Source organism: Suillus subalutaceus (genome assembly GCF_016647625.1).
Source record: "Suillus subalutaceus strain FC151 chromosome Unknown DFJ58scaffold_132, whole genome shotgun sequence".
NCBI lineage: Eukaryota > Fungi > Basidiomycota > Agaricomycetes > Boletales > Suillaceae > Suillus > Suillus subalutaceus.
The window spans coordinates 130,493-149,537 of record NW_024540381.1 but is presented as its reverse complement, the minus strand read 5'-3'; the positions used below and the strand labels follow the sequence as shown (position 1 = coordinate 149,537).

General features: G+C 49.3%; 5 protein-coding genes across 5 annotated transcripts; 4 read left to right on the top strand and 1 right to left on the bottom strand.

Moving 5' to 3' along the window:
• Window positions 1–540: 540 nt before the first annotated feature.
• Window positions 541–1,992, top strand: DFJ58DRAFT_916669 (uncharacterized protein; the record flags this gene model as incomplete). Its single annotated transcript, XM_041395489.1, has 6 exons — window positions 541–668; window positions 954–999; window positions 1,127–1,366; window positions 1,410–1,566; window positions 1,653–1,719; window positions 1,783–1,992. 6 exons carry the CDS (start codon window positions 541–543, stop codon window positions 1,820–1,822), a joined length of 678 nt encoding a protein of 225 aa, XP_041239214.1. The 3' UTR covers window positions 1,823–1,992.
• A 2,848-nt stretch (window positions 1,993–4,840) lies between these two features.
• Window positions 4,841–7,286, top strand: DFJ58DRAFT_810118 (WD40-repeat-containing domain protein). Its single transcript, XM_041391384.1, has 6 exons — window positions 4,841–5,132; window positions 5,182–5,281; window positions 5,353–5,704; window positions 5,759–6,192; window positions 6,254–6,314; window positions 6,546–7,286. Exons 1-6 carry the CDS (start codon window positions 5,056–5,058, stop codon window positions 6,929–6,931), a joined length of 1,410 nt encoding a protein of 469 aa, XP_041239213.1. The 5' UTR covers window positions 4,841–5,055; the 3' UTR covers window positions 6,932–7,286.
• A 2,312-nt stretch (window positions 7,287–9,598) lies between these two features.
• On the top strand, window positions 9,599–11,067 carry DFJ58DRAFT_810114 (uncharacterized protein). Its single transcript, XM_041391383.1, is given in 5 exon segments — window positions 9,599–9,683; window positions 9,703–9,739; window positions 9,793–9,844; window positions 9,896–10,251; window positions 10,311–11,067. The coding sequence occupies 5 exon segments, from the start codon at window positions 9,609–9,611 to the stop codon at window positions 10,868–10,870; spliced, it is 1,080 nt and encodes a 359-aa protein (XP_041239212.1). The 5' UTR covers window positions 9,599–9,608; the 3' UTR covers window positions 10,871–11,067.
• A 2,079-nt stretch (window positions 11,068–13,146) lies between these two features.
• DFJ58DRAFT_732778 (uncharacterized protein) lies at window positions 13,147–14,266 on the top strand (the record flags this gene model as incomplete). Its single annotated transcript, XM_041386214.1, has 5 exons — window positions 13,147–13,256; window positions 13,316–13,401; window positions 13,452–13,761; window positions 13,814–14,061; window positions 14,121–14,266. The coding sequence occupies 5 exons, from the start codon at window positions 13,147–13,149 to the stop codon at window positions 14,264–14,266; spliced, it is 900 nt and encodes a 299-aa protein (XP_041239211.1).
• A 1,321-nt stretch (window positions 14,267–15,587) lies between these two features.
• DFJ58DRAFT_810107 (uncharacterized protein) lies at window positions 15,588–17,946 on the bottom strand. Its single transcript, XM_041391382.1, has 6 exons — window positions 17,627–17,946; window positions 17,167–17,564; window positions 16,887–17,112; window positions 16,049–16,834; window positions 15,933–15,992; window positions 15,588–15,862 (listed from the first exon to the last, which is right to left on the bottom strand). Exons 1-5 carry the CDS (start codon window positions 17,735–17,737, stop codon window positions 15,957–15,959), a joined length of 1,557 nt encoding a protein of 518 aa, XP_041239210.1. The 5' UTR covers window positions 17,738–17,946; the 3' UTR covers window positions 15,588–15,862; window positions 15,933–15,956.
• Between the last annotated feature and the right edge of the window lie 1,099 nt (window positions 17,947–19,045).

Sequence of the window (19,045 nt, the reverse complement as noted above, 5' to 3'; positions counted from 1 at the left end):
ATTTCAGCAAAGGTGGGGGCGAGATGCCTTTTGCAACCAGGGCTGACTCTAGATTGAACTGTGCGAATCAATAAGTCGCTTGAACGGAAGCATGGTCACCGAACCTGCTGCATCTTATATGCCTGGATCTGAGCCCAACCGCCAGTTGAGGGGAACTAGGTTATGCGTGCGGAATCTGGCATCGTGCATGTAAAGTTACTGGACAAGAAGACGACAGCAGAACTGACCGGTGACCGCCCGCAAGAAAGGCACCATCATGACTAAGTGTCTTCACCATCCCTATTGTAGGCCTAAAGAAGTTCCAAACATGTGGGAAAATCCAGAGTTTGTCCTGGCGGCGGCCAGAGTAGATATACTTGACTTCTGATGGTTTTTCTGGAACGATCATGTCAGGCGGAGTTCACTTTCATGACGAGAAATGTACCCTGCAACTTGGGAAGCCTTGGGATCGTCAACTCATCTAGGAGTGACAAGAAATTAGATACCACATTAGCCTTCTATGAATGACTTTCATGAGAGTGTTGTCCGCCTTGGAATACCATGTGTACTTGGCGCACTTACACTTCACGCCACGGAGAGATTAGTCACCCAATGGACTGCGCGTATACCCCCACGCTGGAGTATTGCGAGTCCAGGTGTTGCAGACAGTTAGTACTGTCCGACATAGGGTACGTTACCTCAATGGACAGAAATCGGAATGAAAAAAAATACCACGTGTATTTGAGGGCGAACAATACAACTCCGAGAAGGGCCTTAAAAGAAAGGAAAAACTTCGCGCCACTACAACAAATTCCTCTACATCTGAAAGGACATCTCCCCCAGCAAGACAAATGCAAAAATCAACCGCCACTCCCTAGCTGCCGTGCAACCATCAGCAATGACTGCGTCGCCAGTCAATGCAACGACAAAACAAAACAGCCCAAAACCCACACGCTAAACTGCGGCAGGTCCAGGTGTCCAGTCGTTTTCGTTTATGCCGTTGACACCGACTGGCCCACGGTCAGTCGCCTTCTGAATGACCACTCGCTGGTCTGTAAGGGCGGGCTTTATGTACTCGCCGATTCACCTCCGCGTTCCGACACACGACGCACAATACGTGCTAAGCCCTCCGCAGGTCATTTGAGAGCTGGGCATCGACAACGGCAATCGTGATGATGAAGTCGTCGCGGGCGGTAGAAAGCGGAGAAAGGAGGACCAGAGAAAACAGGAGCTCGAGAACGATGAGTACACCGAGGATGTGCAACCCACATCCGTCAGGTGTCGCGGATGTCAGAAGGCCATCAGCCTTGACAAACGCTCCAGGTACTATCCTGGACTGTGGGTCAAGCACAGGAGCAAGTGCCCGGGCATCCTCGAGCTAGAGGTGGTTAATTTCTCCTATGAACAGAATGAATAACTAACATTTATAGGAAGATAAAGAGCTAACCAGGAGAAGAGACTGGTTTTTTCAGTTAAATCCAGAACCGCGCCCACCAGCCGCCTCCTCATTTGACGCGAGCGGTGAAAATTGGGAAGAGGGAGAGTCAGAAGAGGATGAGGACGAGGACAGGGTGATGGGATTCAGCAGTAAGTCAGTCCTCGAGGAGCAGATACTGTGATTCACCACGAACTCTAGCGTCGAACGTGCGATTCTATAACGACTGCCGGAAAAGGGGAGAAAGGTGACGGGCGTACCGCTACCAAGGAGTTCACGGATAAAATTCATCTTAAATATTGTGGGTGAGTGTCAAAGGCGAAGATTCAGAGCGTGCTTATCAACCCTTTGCTTTGTGCACTTACTAGTATCGGACGTCCACGTCCCTTTGTTTACAAAACGTTGTAGCTTTCGTTCCAAATACAATTTCCCTTTGATGTTCTCCAGGATTTCCGTGATGAGATCAGTAGACAAAGGAGTAGGCGTGGAAATGATGATCCTTTGTGCGCAATCAAAGTCAAGCACGGTATCATGATCGACACCTGGATATCGCCGGTTTTGAGTGCTCGGAAGGAGCCGGCACCACGCGCATCTAGCTGGCATTCTTTGTCTTTGTGGTTGCTTTGTCTCTTCACCCGGACCGTACATTCCGCTCACTCCTCATTCAACCACCTTCATTCCCATCATTTGCAGTTTAACGTTCACATCGCATTTCGGTTGATATCGACAGCAGAATGCGATGTTCAGCTATGTATATCCCGATACATGACATGGTCGGTCAACAGCCCGTGCTCGGTCCCAGCACCTTAACTTCAATGTTTTTGCATTAGACGAAGCTGGGCGAAACGGACAACCCCTCATTTCGTAAATCAACTTGCTGACGGCAGTGTCGAACTGTTGTGAGATGTGCGGCCACGGCGACAACTTGGCTGACAGTTCTTCAAAGCTTCACGATCTAGTTCTTACTGTCGCGAATTCTGCACTTGAAATATGAGTACATCTATTACCGCCCGCCTGTCCCTTTGACATATCCTGCGCGCCCACGCCATATCATCGGCTCCAACTCTGCAACTGTCAAGTATCCCGAGCGACTTACTGCGCATGACGTCCATCAGATCTATCAGATTCCGATTGCAGTCTGTGGCGTTCCGTGACTAGGCGACACACCCCAGCTAGGCAGTACCACGTTGTTCACGAAATGATACAGGCGTAAATTGGTTCTGGATTACTGATCCCAAAGAATGCAACACCCTAACAGTTCCTGGATATCGCATCATCCGACCGAGGATGTCGCTGTGTGACAGCTAAGGGAGACCGAACGTATTCAAGAATCAATACAGCTATGAGCTCGTTTATTATGTCATTGATATCTGAGGACTGGAAACTGGAGGCGAGCGCACGCGATGAGACTGAGAGGCTAGGTAGAGAATATATTATCTCAGTGTCTGGTGTTGCAACGACAGGACTCGTTCTTTCGTCATACAAGTAGACTAGGAATAACAAACATATAGTTTTGACATTCCGTCGAGAGGCTTCGGCCGATGGCGACACATTGCGCTCGTATTTGGGCCGACGTCAACGAGGGTTGAACGAGCTCGCTCCTGGTGCCCTTGCCTGCTACTGACTCCAACATGATCTTGAAGCTTAGAATCCTGCTGGCACAAGTTATAAGTGTCACCTTGTGCAGCGTGCATGCGATCAAGTATAATATCCGAGTCTCACTGTATGAAAACCCTTAGCTCCACTGCCTATGATCTTTTTTGTATCCCTCCCCAACCTCACCGTGAGCCACCTCTCCCTGAGTTATTTGTGAGTATACCTTCCACAAGTCGCAACTCATCAATTGAATGATAAAAGATGTTTCCAAATATTCTGATGGAGCGGGGTGCCATTTGCCAAAGCGTTGGTGCTGAATCCTGATTATATTTGATCGCCTCGACACTGTTCAGTTGCCAATCGGAATATGTTTACTTCTTTAGTCTTCGAGCAGCACTCACGTTTTACGCTTGACCTCGCCGCTGGCTACCGCCATCCTCTAGTAGTTGGTGGTCAACCGGTGCTAGCTGGACCAGCACCCTGGTGCACGATCCATCGGCCGACGACGGCAGGTGTTTCCGTATCCACCCGCATATTTGCACATCGTGTCGAGTGGCGGCGTGGCGCCCTCATGACAGCAGTTCCAGAAGACTTGATCTCCTGATCTGAGACTGGGGAAGGGGGGCCGAAGTCAGTGCTTTCCAGTCGAATGGTGGTTCCTGTATACTGAGTCCGAACAGTTCACCCGACTCTCGCCAACCCTTTTGTTTGTCGAGCTCCACGAGTAAACAGAAGCAGTAAAGAGAACAAAATAAAAGAAATCGATTACGAAGGTTGCAATACAGCGAGTGGCACAGGTCTAGGTCATAGGCCGCGCATAGCCTATTCAAGCCTTTTAACTATACGCGGCTCAAGGAACGGACTTTTTGCTTGGACTTGGACTTCATATTCTTTCGTCGTTCCATGGGATCAGCGAATTGTTTATTCGCACAGATCCAAACCTGAACTGGGGTGTTCCCCACGGTGACTCGGACACTGTACCTTTCTGCATTACGCAGACGGACATATTATTTCTGTTTACACTTAAATTTGCCTCCTCGCAAGTACAAGTGGAAGATGAAAGGGACGCTTTGTCAACAATTCTGAAGTAGCCTGGAAGAGCTAGTGCATCAAAGTGCAGTCTGAGGTGACTGCCAGATACTGTTATGCGCGGACTTGTACTCCAACAGGACGTGGCAAGGCACAGTATATGGCATGATATACAAAGAAGCGAAGTGGTTAGGAAGGAAATTAATATCCTGGATTTCAGCCAGTATGGCGCAAATCGAGATATTACTGCATCCGAGGAAGCTATGGGGATGTTCTGAGAAGAGGCTTGTTGCGCTGGCGAGACGGTGATGGATAGTATCATAGGCCTTCCGGTGAGAACAGTAACAATACTCTCGCCTTTCCACCAACAGCCGCTCATGCATGCGGTGGTGGAGTGCTGAGAAACCATGCAATCATAGCGGAAGAGTTCAACAGATCAAAAAACTGTAGGACCTGGCAGATGAACAGGACAGCTGAATGGTTGGAACTTCGTGAGAGTACCTGCGGTACCCCCACACACTGTCTCCTGTTACGATGCAAAGAGGCCATGAGTATTTTAATTATTGTTCGAAGTGCTCAAGCGAAAAAGGGATTACGTTCATGACAACTTGTTCGTTTCCGAAGCAGCTAATAAATTTCTTTCACACTTGTATTTCATCTCATTCCAAAGCCCTCCCCAGCAATGCTACTAGTACGACGTGTCCTAGACGACGTAAAGCCAATCTCTGTGTCAACGCAGTTGGTGAGGAGGACTCACTGAACAATGCTCGTCCACAAAAGTGATGTATTTATTCGCATTAAGGGAGGTATGATATTCTTTTGGGTAGCTCCACGTTCGTTGAAGGGGTACATGGCATGTCAACCACACTTGACGGTGATCGAGTCTGAGGAGGAAAGTTGAGTCACGTGGTAGCTCAGAGGATCCGGGCCGCATTGTGGAGTACCAGTAAGTCGATGTTCTCAACGTCACACGCAGGATCTTCAAGTTGCCATTGTAAAGGCTAGCACTCCTAGTTATGGCTCGTACCTCGTCGTTGCTGGTGTCGGCGACTCCAAGTGTCATCGCACCAGCAGACGTTACCATCGGCCATGTGTACGCTTTTATCCTTTCGTAGTTGCTCGCTACTAAAACCGCTCTGCAGGCAACTTCGAGATTTAATCATATGTCCACGCGAGGCTGGCATCGTCAATTATGTTCATAAGAACTCCATTATGGAGCATGACCTTCATGCTCCAGACCTGGTGCGTTTTCATTTATCCTTGCCTTTATGTGATGTAAGGTTCGCAGGACGATTCTCATTCGTGGCTCCTAGGCACCAAAACCCTTAGCCGATCTCACATTTATCCCAAACACTCTTTCTTCGCTAAACCTTTCTGATTCCCCGCACACACTTCTCGCAGCAGGTGGTCAGGACACCGAGATCCACCTCTCGCTTCACAGTCCATCACGTACCCGTGCGCTCTGGCAGTTCTCCCGCAGGCTCAATGGAAGCATCAACAATTCCGTCCTCCTTGCACGCGCATTCAATAGTTCTCACGAACCACGGCTCGTCGTAAGTAATAATGACTGGACAGTTCGCCTCTACGACGTACCCCTCCGAGTCCGTTGGGCACAGGACCTTAGGTGCTGTGGGACCCTCACACTCGAAGAGCCTGTGAATCATTGTACGTTATCATCTCCCGTGTTCGGAATTAACTCAACCCTGCGGATATGTACAGCCTCTATCTCGCCCGACGGACGCACCTTACTCTCAGTCGGAGACTCTCCTCGGATCTACCTTCACTCCCTTTCAGGCAACGATCAGCTTACCTTCAATCGCGTCACAACATTAGAGATCCCGTCCGCCATCTCCATCCATCCTAACTCTCTCGTAGCGTCCTTTAGCACCGCATGGAGCGCCGACGGCCTTAAGTTCGCTGTTGCTTGTCAAGAAGGAGTCATCGCGATCTGGGACGTGCGGAGCACAAAGCCGTTAAAGGTGCTGCATACGAGTCGTGAGAGGGGCGGTGGTGACAGCGAGTGGATGAGTGATGACCCGTGGGACTGGACACGCAGAACCTCACGTGCGCCAGGATGGGGCGCGCGAAGCGTCAAGTTCGGGTGCGGCGGAGTTGGCGGGCGGACAGGACACGAGGTGATGACGTATACTGAGGTGTGCATGAGTTCGGAGTATCGCCGTTTTATACTCAAGGTGATCATGATAATTTATACAGCACACTAACCTCCTGCACGTTCTCGACGCTCGAACATTCGAAACTGAAGAAAATCATCCGAGTGCCCAACATCTCTTGCAGCCAAACTCCTCCTGCTCATACACCCGCCCCTCCCGCACTTAGACATTCAGGAGGCCGACTGAGTGCACGTGCCGCACGCCGCGATGATAGCATGTTCGTGATACCTCAGCGCGGTGCACCGCCCCGGACGTCATGGATGAACGCATCGCCCTCTAGGATGTCAGATCGGATAGGTGGCAGTGATGAGGGCGATACCATGGACCTTGATGAGCTCGAGGTGGACTGCTTGTCACGTGGGGCTCGCCACCTCCAATGAACTCGTACCGCCCCTCAAGCCCGTATCGGCCCGTCAGCCCATCGCCTCTCTCTTCCCAAACATACCGTCCCGCAAGTCCGCCGTATCGCCCTGCAACCCCTCCGTACCACCCCATGATACCTTCATTCCACCCCTATCGGCGCACTCCGCGACGAACGCATGGGGAGGAAGGAGAAGTCGAACGTGCAGGAACGGTGGCAGAGCATGAAGATGTGGATATTGCAGGGACGTGCTTCGACCCGACAGGAGGTTTCCTGTATGTTGCGTCGACGGCTGGTGTTGCTGAGTGGGCCGTGCGCGGTTCAGAAAAACGTTGGTGGGGGAGTGGACAGTGGGCTTAGGGCCCCGTTTGTGCCTCCCCTCATATGTTTCAATGCACACGTATGTCTTTTCACGATTTTCGGACGTGTTACAAATACTTTTCTGCGGGGCTGACCATATGTACTCTTGTACTCAAGCGGTTTGATCTACTGCTCTGTTTTGGTTTCTCACTGGTCATATTGTCGTCTTACTATCCCTTCTTCGTTATCGTCTTCTCATGCTCACTTTCTCACATCGTGCTTTCTCATGTCTGACCGTGCTCATCTCATGTACCGTACTAGTTGCATTTCTATATTCCGTTTCTGATGTTTGTATACGTACACACTCACGAACTTGATACCAACCACGCTAGTGAATTTATGATGTATCCATTTCTGCTGTGTATTGCTCTTTCGTTCTATCGTTGGGGCTATTCTGTGGTAGAATTTTCTGCTATGGGACAAGTCTTAAGCTACGGTCTTTGTCCCGAAAGGGGATGCGGCACAGCCATCGTGCACCGTGCTTTGGGCCTTTGGCCCAGACCGTTGTGTCCAACCAACTGACACGGATCATGTACTCAATCGAAACCCCATTTTATTGACGCTATCTCAAGTTCCGTCGGACGTCTCATGAGAATATTCACAGGCAACCAATGATATGACATGCAATTGGTCCCTTGCGAGATTCTCGCAAAATGCTTCAATTAGATCCTACCCACTGGCGCGCGCTCGACCTATGTAAGAGAGCTTCAAGTAAGCAATGGAACAGGGACTACTGATCCCGTTCTGCTACTAGGGTACTGCGAATACTACATGGTAAAAACAGCCATGACAACCATATACGGTACCGCCAATTCTAGCTCTCTGAAGGGAACCTGTTGTTGTGTGTTGATGAGTGGCTTGTCTACGACATGTCATGCGTGCGGCGTGGATGATACTCCAATGTCCCTACTGCTCCTGATCTCTATGCCTGCCTCGCTCTGACCCCAAGTGCGCTACGCCTCACGCTAACCCCCCACGCCATGTGCTCCTAACCTTGTGCTGTGCTCCCGGGGAATAGAGTTAGAGTTCAGGCGATCTGACTCCGCGATGCGGTACAGAACTCATTCTAAACGGATCGACCTTCAATCCTAACTGCGGACGTTGGAGTGGGGAACCCGTAGGTGAGGGACGGAGTAGCAGCGTAGTTTCGCCAGCCACTCAGTGTTCTTCGGGCTTTCGGTCGTAGCGTAGTGAGTGCTCTTCGCCACTGTTTGCCTTGCTCGTGACACGCAGGCACGCAGTCGCGGATACACCACTCCAACGTCTTATCTCAGTATCTAGTTATGACTTTGGCTGAATCGTGCATCCGAAACTTTGATCCAGTCGTTAAATTTTCCAAAACGTGGGTGTCCGTAGTACGTCACATTATCTCCATCGATTTAAGTTGGCGTGAAATAAGTCCTACGAAGATATGATAAACAGATATAGCCAGTTTGAAGAGATTTAGGGGCCCGGGCCCCGTACTGCACTGCACTAAAGTTTCACGGATATGATACCGATACGCTTGTACGGCCGGTGGCATGATGGATGTACGACATGTACGTAGCAACCATATCTCCCGGCACCTTTGAGTTATCCTTTTGCCAAAGGCGACCAACAGACCAAGATGGGTGGGACGTACTTCTGCGATCAGGCTTAGCTAGATCACTTGTGGAACAATAATTATGTAGTTTCATCGAAACATTACGACCTGGACAGTCCGGATAATTTGCAAATCCCGCGGACTTCCGCTTGAACTCTAGCACGTAGGTTTCCGCGTACATGTTCGCGTGCAATTGTTGATGGGTGCTGCCAGTGACAGTGCTGAAGTTGTGGCGACTGCGGTGTCGGGACGTTCACGTCAGAATATTAGGATGCGCGAGCGATCCGTCTATAGCAAACCGTGGATGGTCTGAACGACGAATTTTTAGTTCTGGAAGGTCGAACTGCGGTCCTCTTCTCAGAACTGAAGCTCCTCGGCCGACCGTGATATGCGCTTGAGCGACCCGACCAGGGGTTAGACCAGCTGGACCTACATCAGATCGGATGATTCATACACTGCGCACCAGGCGCTTAGCCAACGCTTAGAGGACATCAAATTTGCAATGTTCGCATATTGCAATGGAAGGCCACTGCATTCAGAAGGTGCACATCTCATCGCTGCCAGGATACCGTCTGGACTGCCTCCATTATTCGAGAACATCTGTTACGGAGAAATATTGGACCCACAGAGTTTAACGTTCAACCGTTCTACCAATCCGAAAAGTGACGCAAAGAGTCGGCTAATTTCCCTTTGTAGCGATGCTGCGGGCTGTACATAGAACTATTAATTAGATTCCGGAATCCATGGATCGAGCAAATATTGACACGTACATACCGCCGCGGTGTCGCCTTCTTAGAGTTCAGAAGTTATACTAGTGGAGATTCGCGAACACATGGATATGGAGTCGTTAGTCAAACGACATTGGAAACAGGGTCGGTGAGATAACGGCGGCGATGGCTATGAGGCGTATGTGGAATGGCCAAACAATATACCAAGGCTCAGGGCTCAGCGGCCCTCCTGGAGGCTGACTGACACTCAAGTTGGACTGTGACTGTCCGCGGCATTGCTGACAATGATAGTCTAAGCTTAGTAAGCGAGTGAAGCCTCTCGACCAATCAGATGCTTAGTCAGGTTCCGTTAGCCAAGTTCTTCATCATGAGCACCGACGAAACGACAATAGTAGTGGCAAAATCAAAGCCAGTAAAAAAGCTCAAGCCTGCGCGGAAGCAAGTGAAAGCGGGAGATGTAGGAAAGAAAGGAGACCCCTCAGACGGGGAAGGAATATAGTAAGGTGTCAATGATGTTTATCACCGAGGACTCTTTACGAGCGTAATTGCAGATATCTGGTACAACAAATGGGCTGGAGGTGACCGGGAAGACAACTACTCCAAGTGAGTTTAATGCATATTTATCTCTCAGTTCAATGTCTGACTCTGTTATAGCAAAGTAAAATCGCAAACTCGGTGCAACATCAAGAAGGACTCAGGCCTGACTCGAGCCAACACGACTGGTATTCGTTATTGTTGTCTGTTCTTTGCTCGTGGGTGCTGCCCGTATGGATGGGAGTGCGACTACCTTCACACTCTTCCCGACCCTGATAACGCATTACCTGATTCGAGTAAAGATTGTTTTGCTCGAGACAAATTCTCGGACTACAGAGATGACATGGGTGGTGTTGGTAGTTTCAACCGACAAAATCGAACGCTATACGTCGGTCGAATCAAGGAGACCGGTCCAGGTCCGGAGACAGAAGATATTGTTACAAGACACTTCAAAGAGTGGGGCGAAATTGAACGCAGTACGTTATTAGAAGCTTCTCAAGAAACGGTATCTAAACTGCGTCCCCTTCTCCTGCAGTCCGCGTGCTACAGTACCGTAGCGTCGCGTTCGTGACTTATGTGTCGGAGTTCGGTGCACAGTTTGCAAAAGAGGCCATGGCGTGCCAATCCCTTGACAATGATGAAATCTTGAACGTTCGATGGGCCACCGAGGATCCCAATCCGGTGCAGAAGGTGGCGGAAAAGCGGCGGCTGGAGGAGATCGGGCAGGAAGCTATCAAGGCGCGGATGGACCCTCGTATTGTTGATGCCATGCGGGCCGTCCGTGCATTAGAGGATGGGGATATAGTGGACGACGAAGGAGAAGTGGTGGAGGACCAGGAATCTGGCGAGACTGGCGACCCAAAGCCAAAACGGCGGCGGATTGAGCTGCCACCGCCACAAGAAGCGACGTCAGAGCCACCACCTCAGCCCCTTGGTCTGCTGTCTGCCGATACAATGGAAGGTCTCAAGTACTTCGCCGAAATAAGGAGGCGGAACGGCGTCTCGTTAGCTGTCGTAAGTCCAAAGACAATACCTCCGAAACCATTGATTTCAGGGCTGGGAGTGGCGGACTACGGGAGTGACGAGGAAGATTGAGAGTTTGTTCAGTTTTCGTTTGTACCAATCGGTAACTAGACTGATTTCCGGACCTGGCCAACTGTCCTCAATCCAGTCATTTCCACACGCTAGAACCGCATCAGGATCTTCTAACTGATAGCCCTCGAGCGTGATGAGCGCTCCGACGACTACCCATCTCTGCCTAAATATGTAATTTGTAACTACCATTGGGATAAGAGCCTTCCTCTGCTCCATTAGTCGGCACACTAGAAAGTGCAAAGACGTTATTTGGACGTTATGCAAATATAGTGGAACCCCATATAAACCCGTGTGCATAGACTCGATCATTGTCCCCGATCACTGCATGAGATGAAGTCATTCGCAAAGCAGATCCGGGCTTGGACTGCCCCTTCTCGCGCCCCCTGGTGTGGCTGTCAGGTACCTTGGCCAGGTTGATGACTTCGAAACTCCACAAACCACGAGGATCAAATTATATCCCCAAACCTCATGGCAATTGGCCACCTTACGTCTATCACTGAAGCTCTACGCCCATGAATGCCAATGGTAGCCCACATCTTGGGCCATGTTTGATAAAGTCCCGAATCTATATTTGACCAATCTCCACATTATGCCAGTGCATCGGAAAACTTCGGAAATGAGATCCCTTCTCATGGCCGTACCAAGTGTGGGCAAAAGCGAGCTATCAGGCCGAATCTGCGTTTATGGACGTCGGTAATCGCTTGGGCTAGTGACCAGAACGAAGACAATAAACCAGAAGATCTCGCGTGATCATTCATTTACATAAAGATCAAGTAGCCGGCGAGTGGGTTAAGTCCCGTTCGACTTTTGCAAACCGATGGCAAGGGGTGCAGGTGGACGGATGTCCGATTGCGGCAATATTCCTCGACCTGCCAAACCGACATTTCGAGCAGCTTAGAGACGGATACTACGTGTTATTTCAGCGAGGATAGGCCTAACTACAAGTGAAACGGGGATCTGCGTGATGGGATTATGCAGAACCCGAACGCGAGGAAAGCCTCGGTCAACTATGAGTATTCCGCTGCGGGGAAAACCGCTGTAGTCAGGTCAAGCCAAACGTAATAGTTCTTGTTACAAAACGAGAACTTCCCCTTCTAAGGCCATTGCAATATGGAAGTGTACCCCGATTTTAGGGAAATAAGCTGTGATATCCTTGTCCCGCCGAATTCATCCGACCTGTGATCATATATTATGTAGTTATATGGGTTCGTTGGCAAGCGTGAATTTGAATCGTGAAACAGAAATAGACGCTATGCATGCCTGTGCATGCAGGGGTGAGGAACATGTGAGAGTGCAGCGCCACGTACACGTTGCAAAGTCGCGGCAATATGCGACTACTTTGGGTATCGTTTGGCGTTGCTTCGGCGGCTGATTTGAGCGCTCAACAAAGAACTATTCTAAAGCAAATCATAAGTGTGCCCTGCCACTGTCTGATTTTCCACCCACGTAACATTAAACTGGAAATAAATCCGGGGGCTGTGAGATGGCAGTATACTTAAATATCGATTTTCCACTATCATCGGAGAGAAGGCATGGCACGGGCCATGCTGCGGCAATGCAGCATTGACAGAATAAGAAAGGCGGTGTTCTTCTTGTAATACCACGAGCGTTAATAATCCGATGAACTGTGCTTATACAAGGTGTTCGTCGTTACGCATTGGTGCTGCTTGAAGGTGATTTTCATGATCTTGAAATGTGGCAGGCGAAGAGTCCTAGACTAGATTTCGTGGTTGGCCTATGTGAAATTGTGGATGAGTATAGTGGCTGTGTTACCGTTTTCCTCCCTCAAACTCCCAATCATCTACTCTGAATTTCTCTTCAGAAAGCACAGCCGTTTGGCTGGTTGGCTGGCTCATGACATGTTCGAGAGTATGAGGCTATCCAGGGAAATTCCATGTAGACAGACAAGGCGCCTTTGGGCCGTTCATTTCTCCCACTCGCGATGGTGATTGAACCCGCATAACTTGTGGGTTACAACCAAGCTACAAGTGCGATGGCACGAAAAGAAGTCAAGTTTGGCATTTTCCGAATTCAACGACTGCGCTGAATATCTCGGTACCTAGACGGATGGCCAGATCTGTCAGATCTCAACACATCTCGCCAGAACCTTGTGAAGGCAGGCGTCTTGGGCGTCTCTCAAGATTTTGCCGAGGTTTGGTGAGATCCTATAGTTGCTTTGGGCGCTGTTCCAGAAAAGGACCATTTGCGGGGGGGCTGAGTCCCTATATAATGGCCAGTTATCTTGCTCTGTAGTGTAATACCCGTTCACCACTACAATGTCCTCTACCAACAACAATCCCTCTCGTCGTATGCAGGCGACATCGGTCCCTCACATTCATATAGAGTCGCCTTCTGGGTCTGATCAAATGAGGCGCGCTCCCGCACAGTACGTTCGTTTCCATACTTTCTGTCATTGACTCTCGACTCATACGCCAGCTCGAATAGACTTGACACTGGCTCCTTTCCATACGCAATGTACAATCAGGATCTGTCATTTATGTCTTCTTCTACCCTCTTCTCTAACGAAGGATGTAAGTTGGTGCACGTCGTTTGTCTATGCTCAAACTGAACATGTTTCCAGCCGAATTTCATAATCCTCAATTCTCGCCATTAGAGGATTTGAGCCCTGAAGATTTGTACCTTGAGCAACTTTTTAACGAAACTCAGCGATCGCAAGACTTTTTTTACCCGGAGTCATACCTAACTGGCCCTGAATCGTTTGCACCGTCTCCTGATACCTTTCAGGTGATCCCACCTTCTCCACCACCACAGACAATGTTACGGACTACAAATGATAACATGCGCCTTATACCTGTATATACCCCATCCCCCTCCTCATCCTACGCCACACTCTCCCCCAGCCCCAGTCACGAGTCTCCTTCATCTCCATGGTCTGAAAATACTACTCCTTCCGAGGGTAGCATGTCTCCTTTGATCCCGCAGTTGTGCCTTTCGCGTCGAGGGAGCTCAGCTTCTCTCCGACACCACCATTCCCCGAGCGATCCTACATTTTATCTTCATGCCCCCGGCTACCGGCACTAGGCACGTTCGCTCGCGTTCAGAGTCCAGCATGACTCGTCCTGTTGCGAGTCAAGCGATGCTTGATGCCAATCAACGACGTCGACGCCACGAAGCTACCCATATGTGCGAAGAGTGTGGGCAAACCTTTACAGCTGTATTTAGCTTAAAGCGTAAGTTCTATATGCCAAACTACCTCCTTTTACAGTAGTCGCTGAGATAAACTCAATAGGTCATAGGCAGTCTCACACCGGTGTTAAACCCTTCGCCTGCAATGTTCCGGGCTGTAATCAGGCGTTCTTCAATCAGAGCGACTGCAGGCGTCACGAACGGAGCAGGAAGCGTCACAAGGGTCTCCCCTTCTCCGACTCACCTTAATCCTGGTGTTATACTGCAACCCCTCCACTTGGGTCTGCCAAACACACCGGTCGTTGTATACGTCACGTCGGAACTGGACACTCCCTTGTGCGCATTCGCGTCTTGGATATGCGGAAACGATAGCCACACACTCCATCTTGTCCTGCCTTGTTCCCCACCATGTCAATCTTCAAATTCGACATCCTCAATATCTCTTCTCATTTCAACTATAGATACCATTGGCCCTACATACCCTAATTTTTTGTGCCGTTCACTTTATTTTGGCGTCGTTTTGGCGTCCTCTCATTCGTACAATAAACTTTTTTTTGCCCTTTCGGTCCCGAATTCAGCTGCCAATTGTTGCCAATAATTATCATGTCATTTTTACTGTGTACCTGAACCTCAAGTTGCTATGCGTTGTCAACTGGCCTTGTCAACGCAATGTCCTTATTGTCTCTCCCCCCTCGTTGTTTTACTATGTAGCCTCCTTGGTGATAATCTAAGATTGTTTAGTCGTGCCCGCAACCGTCAGCGCCGAGTCTGCTAAAAATTACCTCCTACATGCCACAAACCAGCCAAACGATTGGTTTGGTATAAATGAATCTCGTATGGGGACGTAATTGGAAAGTCGTAAGAAGAATTCATGGTACTCCATAGCAACGTTCAGGGACTGACAAGTGCACACACTGTACAGCACCGAAGAACTCAGGTACGCGGTTATCATATTGAAGTTGCCGAGTTTAATCCCTGGCGTTTATGATCAAGATCATGGATACGGACGCACATTGTGATCAGCTCCCCACGGTCGCCCGTTGCTCAGCGCTCAGGCCTCAGGCCCCAAGTAACACTCCTATGCTGCACAGCAGATCAAAAGCGGATTCAATAACACGATAACACAGTTCGGAGGCTATAGAGACCGAGTTGCACCCAAGCTCGAGAGCGCTTGAGATCCGTTTCATCATATGTCAGAGTTGACAACGACGTGTCTGCTGCGTGCCCGTCTGCCTCCGCGGAACCCCACGCACGCCTTGTAACAGACACTTGTTAATTAACCGATGCGGCGTTACATTTCATCCGTTAGTTGCAAGCCCGAAGTTATAAAAATGTTCCGATTACACTGGGGCTCGTGATCCGTTCGACATGTCAGAGTTGACATATCCGTGATAGTTCAGTATTGGCCCCCGCGGCTTCGTCCTCACATAACGTATGATGGGCGACCTTAGGTAACCACATCTATACATTACCGCAGCTGAAGCTCGTTAAATCCTGCAAAAGGAAAGAATTGTCGTGTGATTCAATGGCGTCAGGTTCAGTTAGTATCGACCCGCCACACGACCGGGGACCTTGCCGTAGTAGATTCATAACAGTATGCATTTATCGTGAATGACCAGAGAAGCCGCCACACACTAGGAAAGATAACGTTTTAAGTCCACGGACATCAGGGGATTTGTAGCCGCTGCTAAACGTTGCACAGCTGAACTGTAAAAAAGATGATATTCCCTTGGCGCACTAAAGATATTTGTTATAGCCCGTCTGGGAGACAATAGGGCCCAAACTGGGTGATTTGTTGCCTGCTGACGGCAGGAGAGTGCCATCCATCTTGCAAGGCACAAGTGACTAAATGAAGTAGATTGAAGTTCAAGCATGTTAGAAAATTTCATGGCATGGATTCACAGATACCACATACACTTCAGAACGACAAGCTTTCAATTTACATGGCAATATAGCCATACTTCCTTGCATGAGGCTAAGCAGTACCTTGCGTGTAAGTGACAGCCAGACAGGACGTATCGGAAGACTCACGGAAACCAGGACGATGTTGTCTTCACCGATCATAGCCGCCTCCCAGTCGTGAGATGTATCACTCGGCATCACCTCAACAGTCGCAACACGGCCAGGAAGATACGTGTTGACTTCTTCAGCAAAGGCAGAACACCGCGAATTCAGTGACTGTGGCATTCCTAAGCGTTTCCACAGAAGTTTCGGTTCCGTTGTTTGTTCATTTCGAACATCCCTCCTCGCGGCGTACTTGTTGAAATCATACACTCTTGCAGAATTTCCTTTTTTCCATGGCAGAAGTTGGATGAACTTCATGCCGTGGACGTAGCAAACCCAGACTTCGGACGGGCTGCGAAGGAGCATATAAGAGCCATTTGGACCCCACTGCATCCATGGGACAATACGTTTTCGTGTATTGTGAGACAATTCAACCTGAGCCACGATGGTGGATAAAGGGACGATTAGCACAGTGCACTCTTCGGTGGAATTGCTTTCGGGGGAGAGCCGCATGGTGATGGCGAAGATGCGGTCACTGCGAGCGAAGAAGAAGGGAGTTTGAACGGTTTGAGATGGGGACCATCCTGGAGTCGGCTCCGATCGAATCAACATGTCTAGAACGTCGGCCTTCATTTTTGGATACTCCAGGCCGCAAATGTAGCTGACATCTTTATATTCCTCCGACTCATTGCCGAAGCTGTCGATACTGAGGATGTCCAGACGGGGGGGCGTTTCGTCACTTTCCACGATGCCGACCAAAATTAGGTCTTCTGTGACGAAAGAAAAAGATCGAAGGTCTGTGTCTCGAATGTACTTTGAACGGTTCTCAATAATCAACCTGTAGCAGTAAGCGTGGAAGACGTACGAGCTTCTGCTGACCCGATTTCCAGTCCCAGACAACTAACCGAGAGTTGGGATCGTCCCCACGATCTTGACACAGTACTGCAATGCGGGGACCACAAACTTGAATGAGGAATCTGAGTTCCTCATGCATGTCTGATAGCAAGTGCGTCACAAAGGGCACGGCAGTCATTGGATGATGCTCGCCGGTCATTAAGGTTCTCAGGTGTACGTTGCATATCCGGTTCGGGCTGCGCCATTTAGTATCAGGTATACTTCTGAAAAATAGATGCATCAGAACGTACATGGAACCTACTACTTCCAAAGCGACAATCAAGTCCTGAGATGTATCGACGGTAAAATCTCGGATCTCAAATCCAAAATCATTGACAATCCATTCCCGCTCGGGAATGTCTTTAATTTTGCAGGGAAGTTGTACGCAAGCAAGCCCTGACCGTGACTGCATAGTTTGACACAACACTCCCCCGGACAGTTCCCAAGCATGACCACCCTGCATATCTATGAATTTGGAGTCCGGAAAAGATAAGTTGTTCCAAGCCTGTTGGTACTGTCGACAGGCACGAAGGCGGCCAGCAGTATCAAGATTACAGTGGCGTCCATTCTCGAACCGTCCAAAGAACAACTCGGCTTTGTAGAGAAGTTGCGCGTTGGTGATGATGACTGAACGAAACAATTGGCATACCTGTAATTCAGCGTGAGTAGCAGATTTGAGTAGTATACGATGTGTGCATATACGGTACATACTTGCTTGCATCTCAGAAGAGATACTATATCGAGTTCATCGAAAACTATAGCGATCAACTCGTTCGGGAGACTGAATGCTGCCTCGACGTTTCCATGCCGGTCGGTGTCCATGACCTAGGCTGAAGTTAACCCTTTTGCCACTGAGGTTGACTCGAGCTTTGTGTGAGTGGCACTATGTAATTGAACGAGAAGTTTTGTATGAGGCGGTTCTTGGATGTGCAAAGAAACACAGTTTGTGGCAGTCACCAGTGCCAGACTGTGCCTGAGAAGATTAATCGCTAGGGACTATGGATGACAGCACAATTTCTCCTAAGTCACGGTGATACAATCAGTAATCTCATCATCGGACATTTGGATTCAACACCGTTCCCACGGTCTCCGACTCCGACGGGGTGTGCATACTCCTAAGTCCTTCCAGACCGCGAAGCTCTTTTTAGTGACTTACTCTGTAAGGCCCATACCATTCTTGGAGTCAGCCAGAGCGGATTGACTCTGATCACATGCGTATATAGAGTAAGTACATTTTACACTTGAGGTAAAACTAGTCGAAGCTTGAGTGCAAAACCGTATGAATCACAACCTCCCTGATATCAAAAGAACAATTGACCTACTAGTGTTCGTGGTATTATAGGTAGAATAGTACACATGATGCCGAAGACAGCCCGGAATTTTTCTGCAACCTTCCCATAGGACATACTTGACAGTTATCGATCTGTACCGCCTACGCCTGACTCCATAAAGAAGCAGAAGATGGGCCTATCATGAATCGCAGGCACGATGACATGTGTCATTCCGTGCGAGAACAAATGTGAGAACATCTGCAGGCTCAGGGGGGAGTGACTAATAATTGAGCTCGTTGATTGAGAGCCGATAATAAATGCACACCACTATTAAAATATCAGCATAAAAAAAGGAGATGATAGCAAACTCACGCAGAAGTACATCACCTGCATCCCTTGATCGCGGAATAAACGGTGACTAGCGTGATCGGGGAAGTGAGGACAGTGTATCCCACAGCAGCTGCACACACTGCATGGGAAACATCCAGTGTTCCCCCTGAAATATGACAAAGAAGGACCACGCCTACGCAGCCAGAAGCTATTGTTGTGGGGAGGCCAACTGTGAGGAGAGCCAAGTATACTCGGGATGTCACCGGTGGCTGGGATGCGGCAAATGATATCATGATGGGGAGCAGCAACCCATTGACGATGGCACCTCCCACTGCACCGGCTTTGGCGGTGGAATGTATGGACACGTAGAACCCACTCATGTAGGGTTGAAGAATACCGTGCCCAACAATCATGCAACTGAATGTTCCAACAGCCCCGAATCCAGCGCACAAGATCAGAGCGAATATAACCCTGCGCAAAGAAAAAGGGACGCGTTGGTGAGGCGATCTGTCACCCGAAGTACTATCAA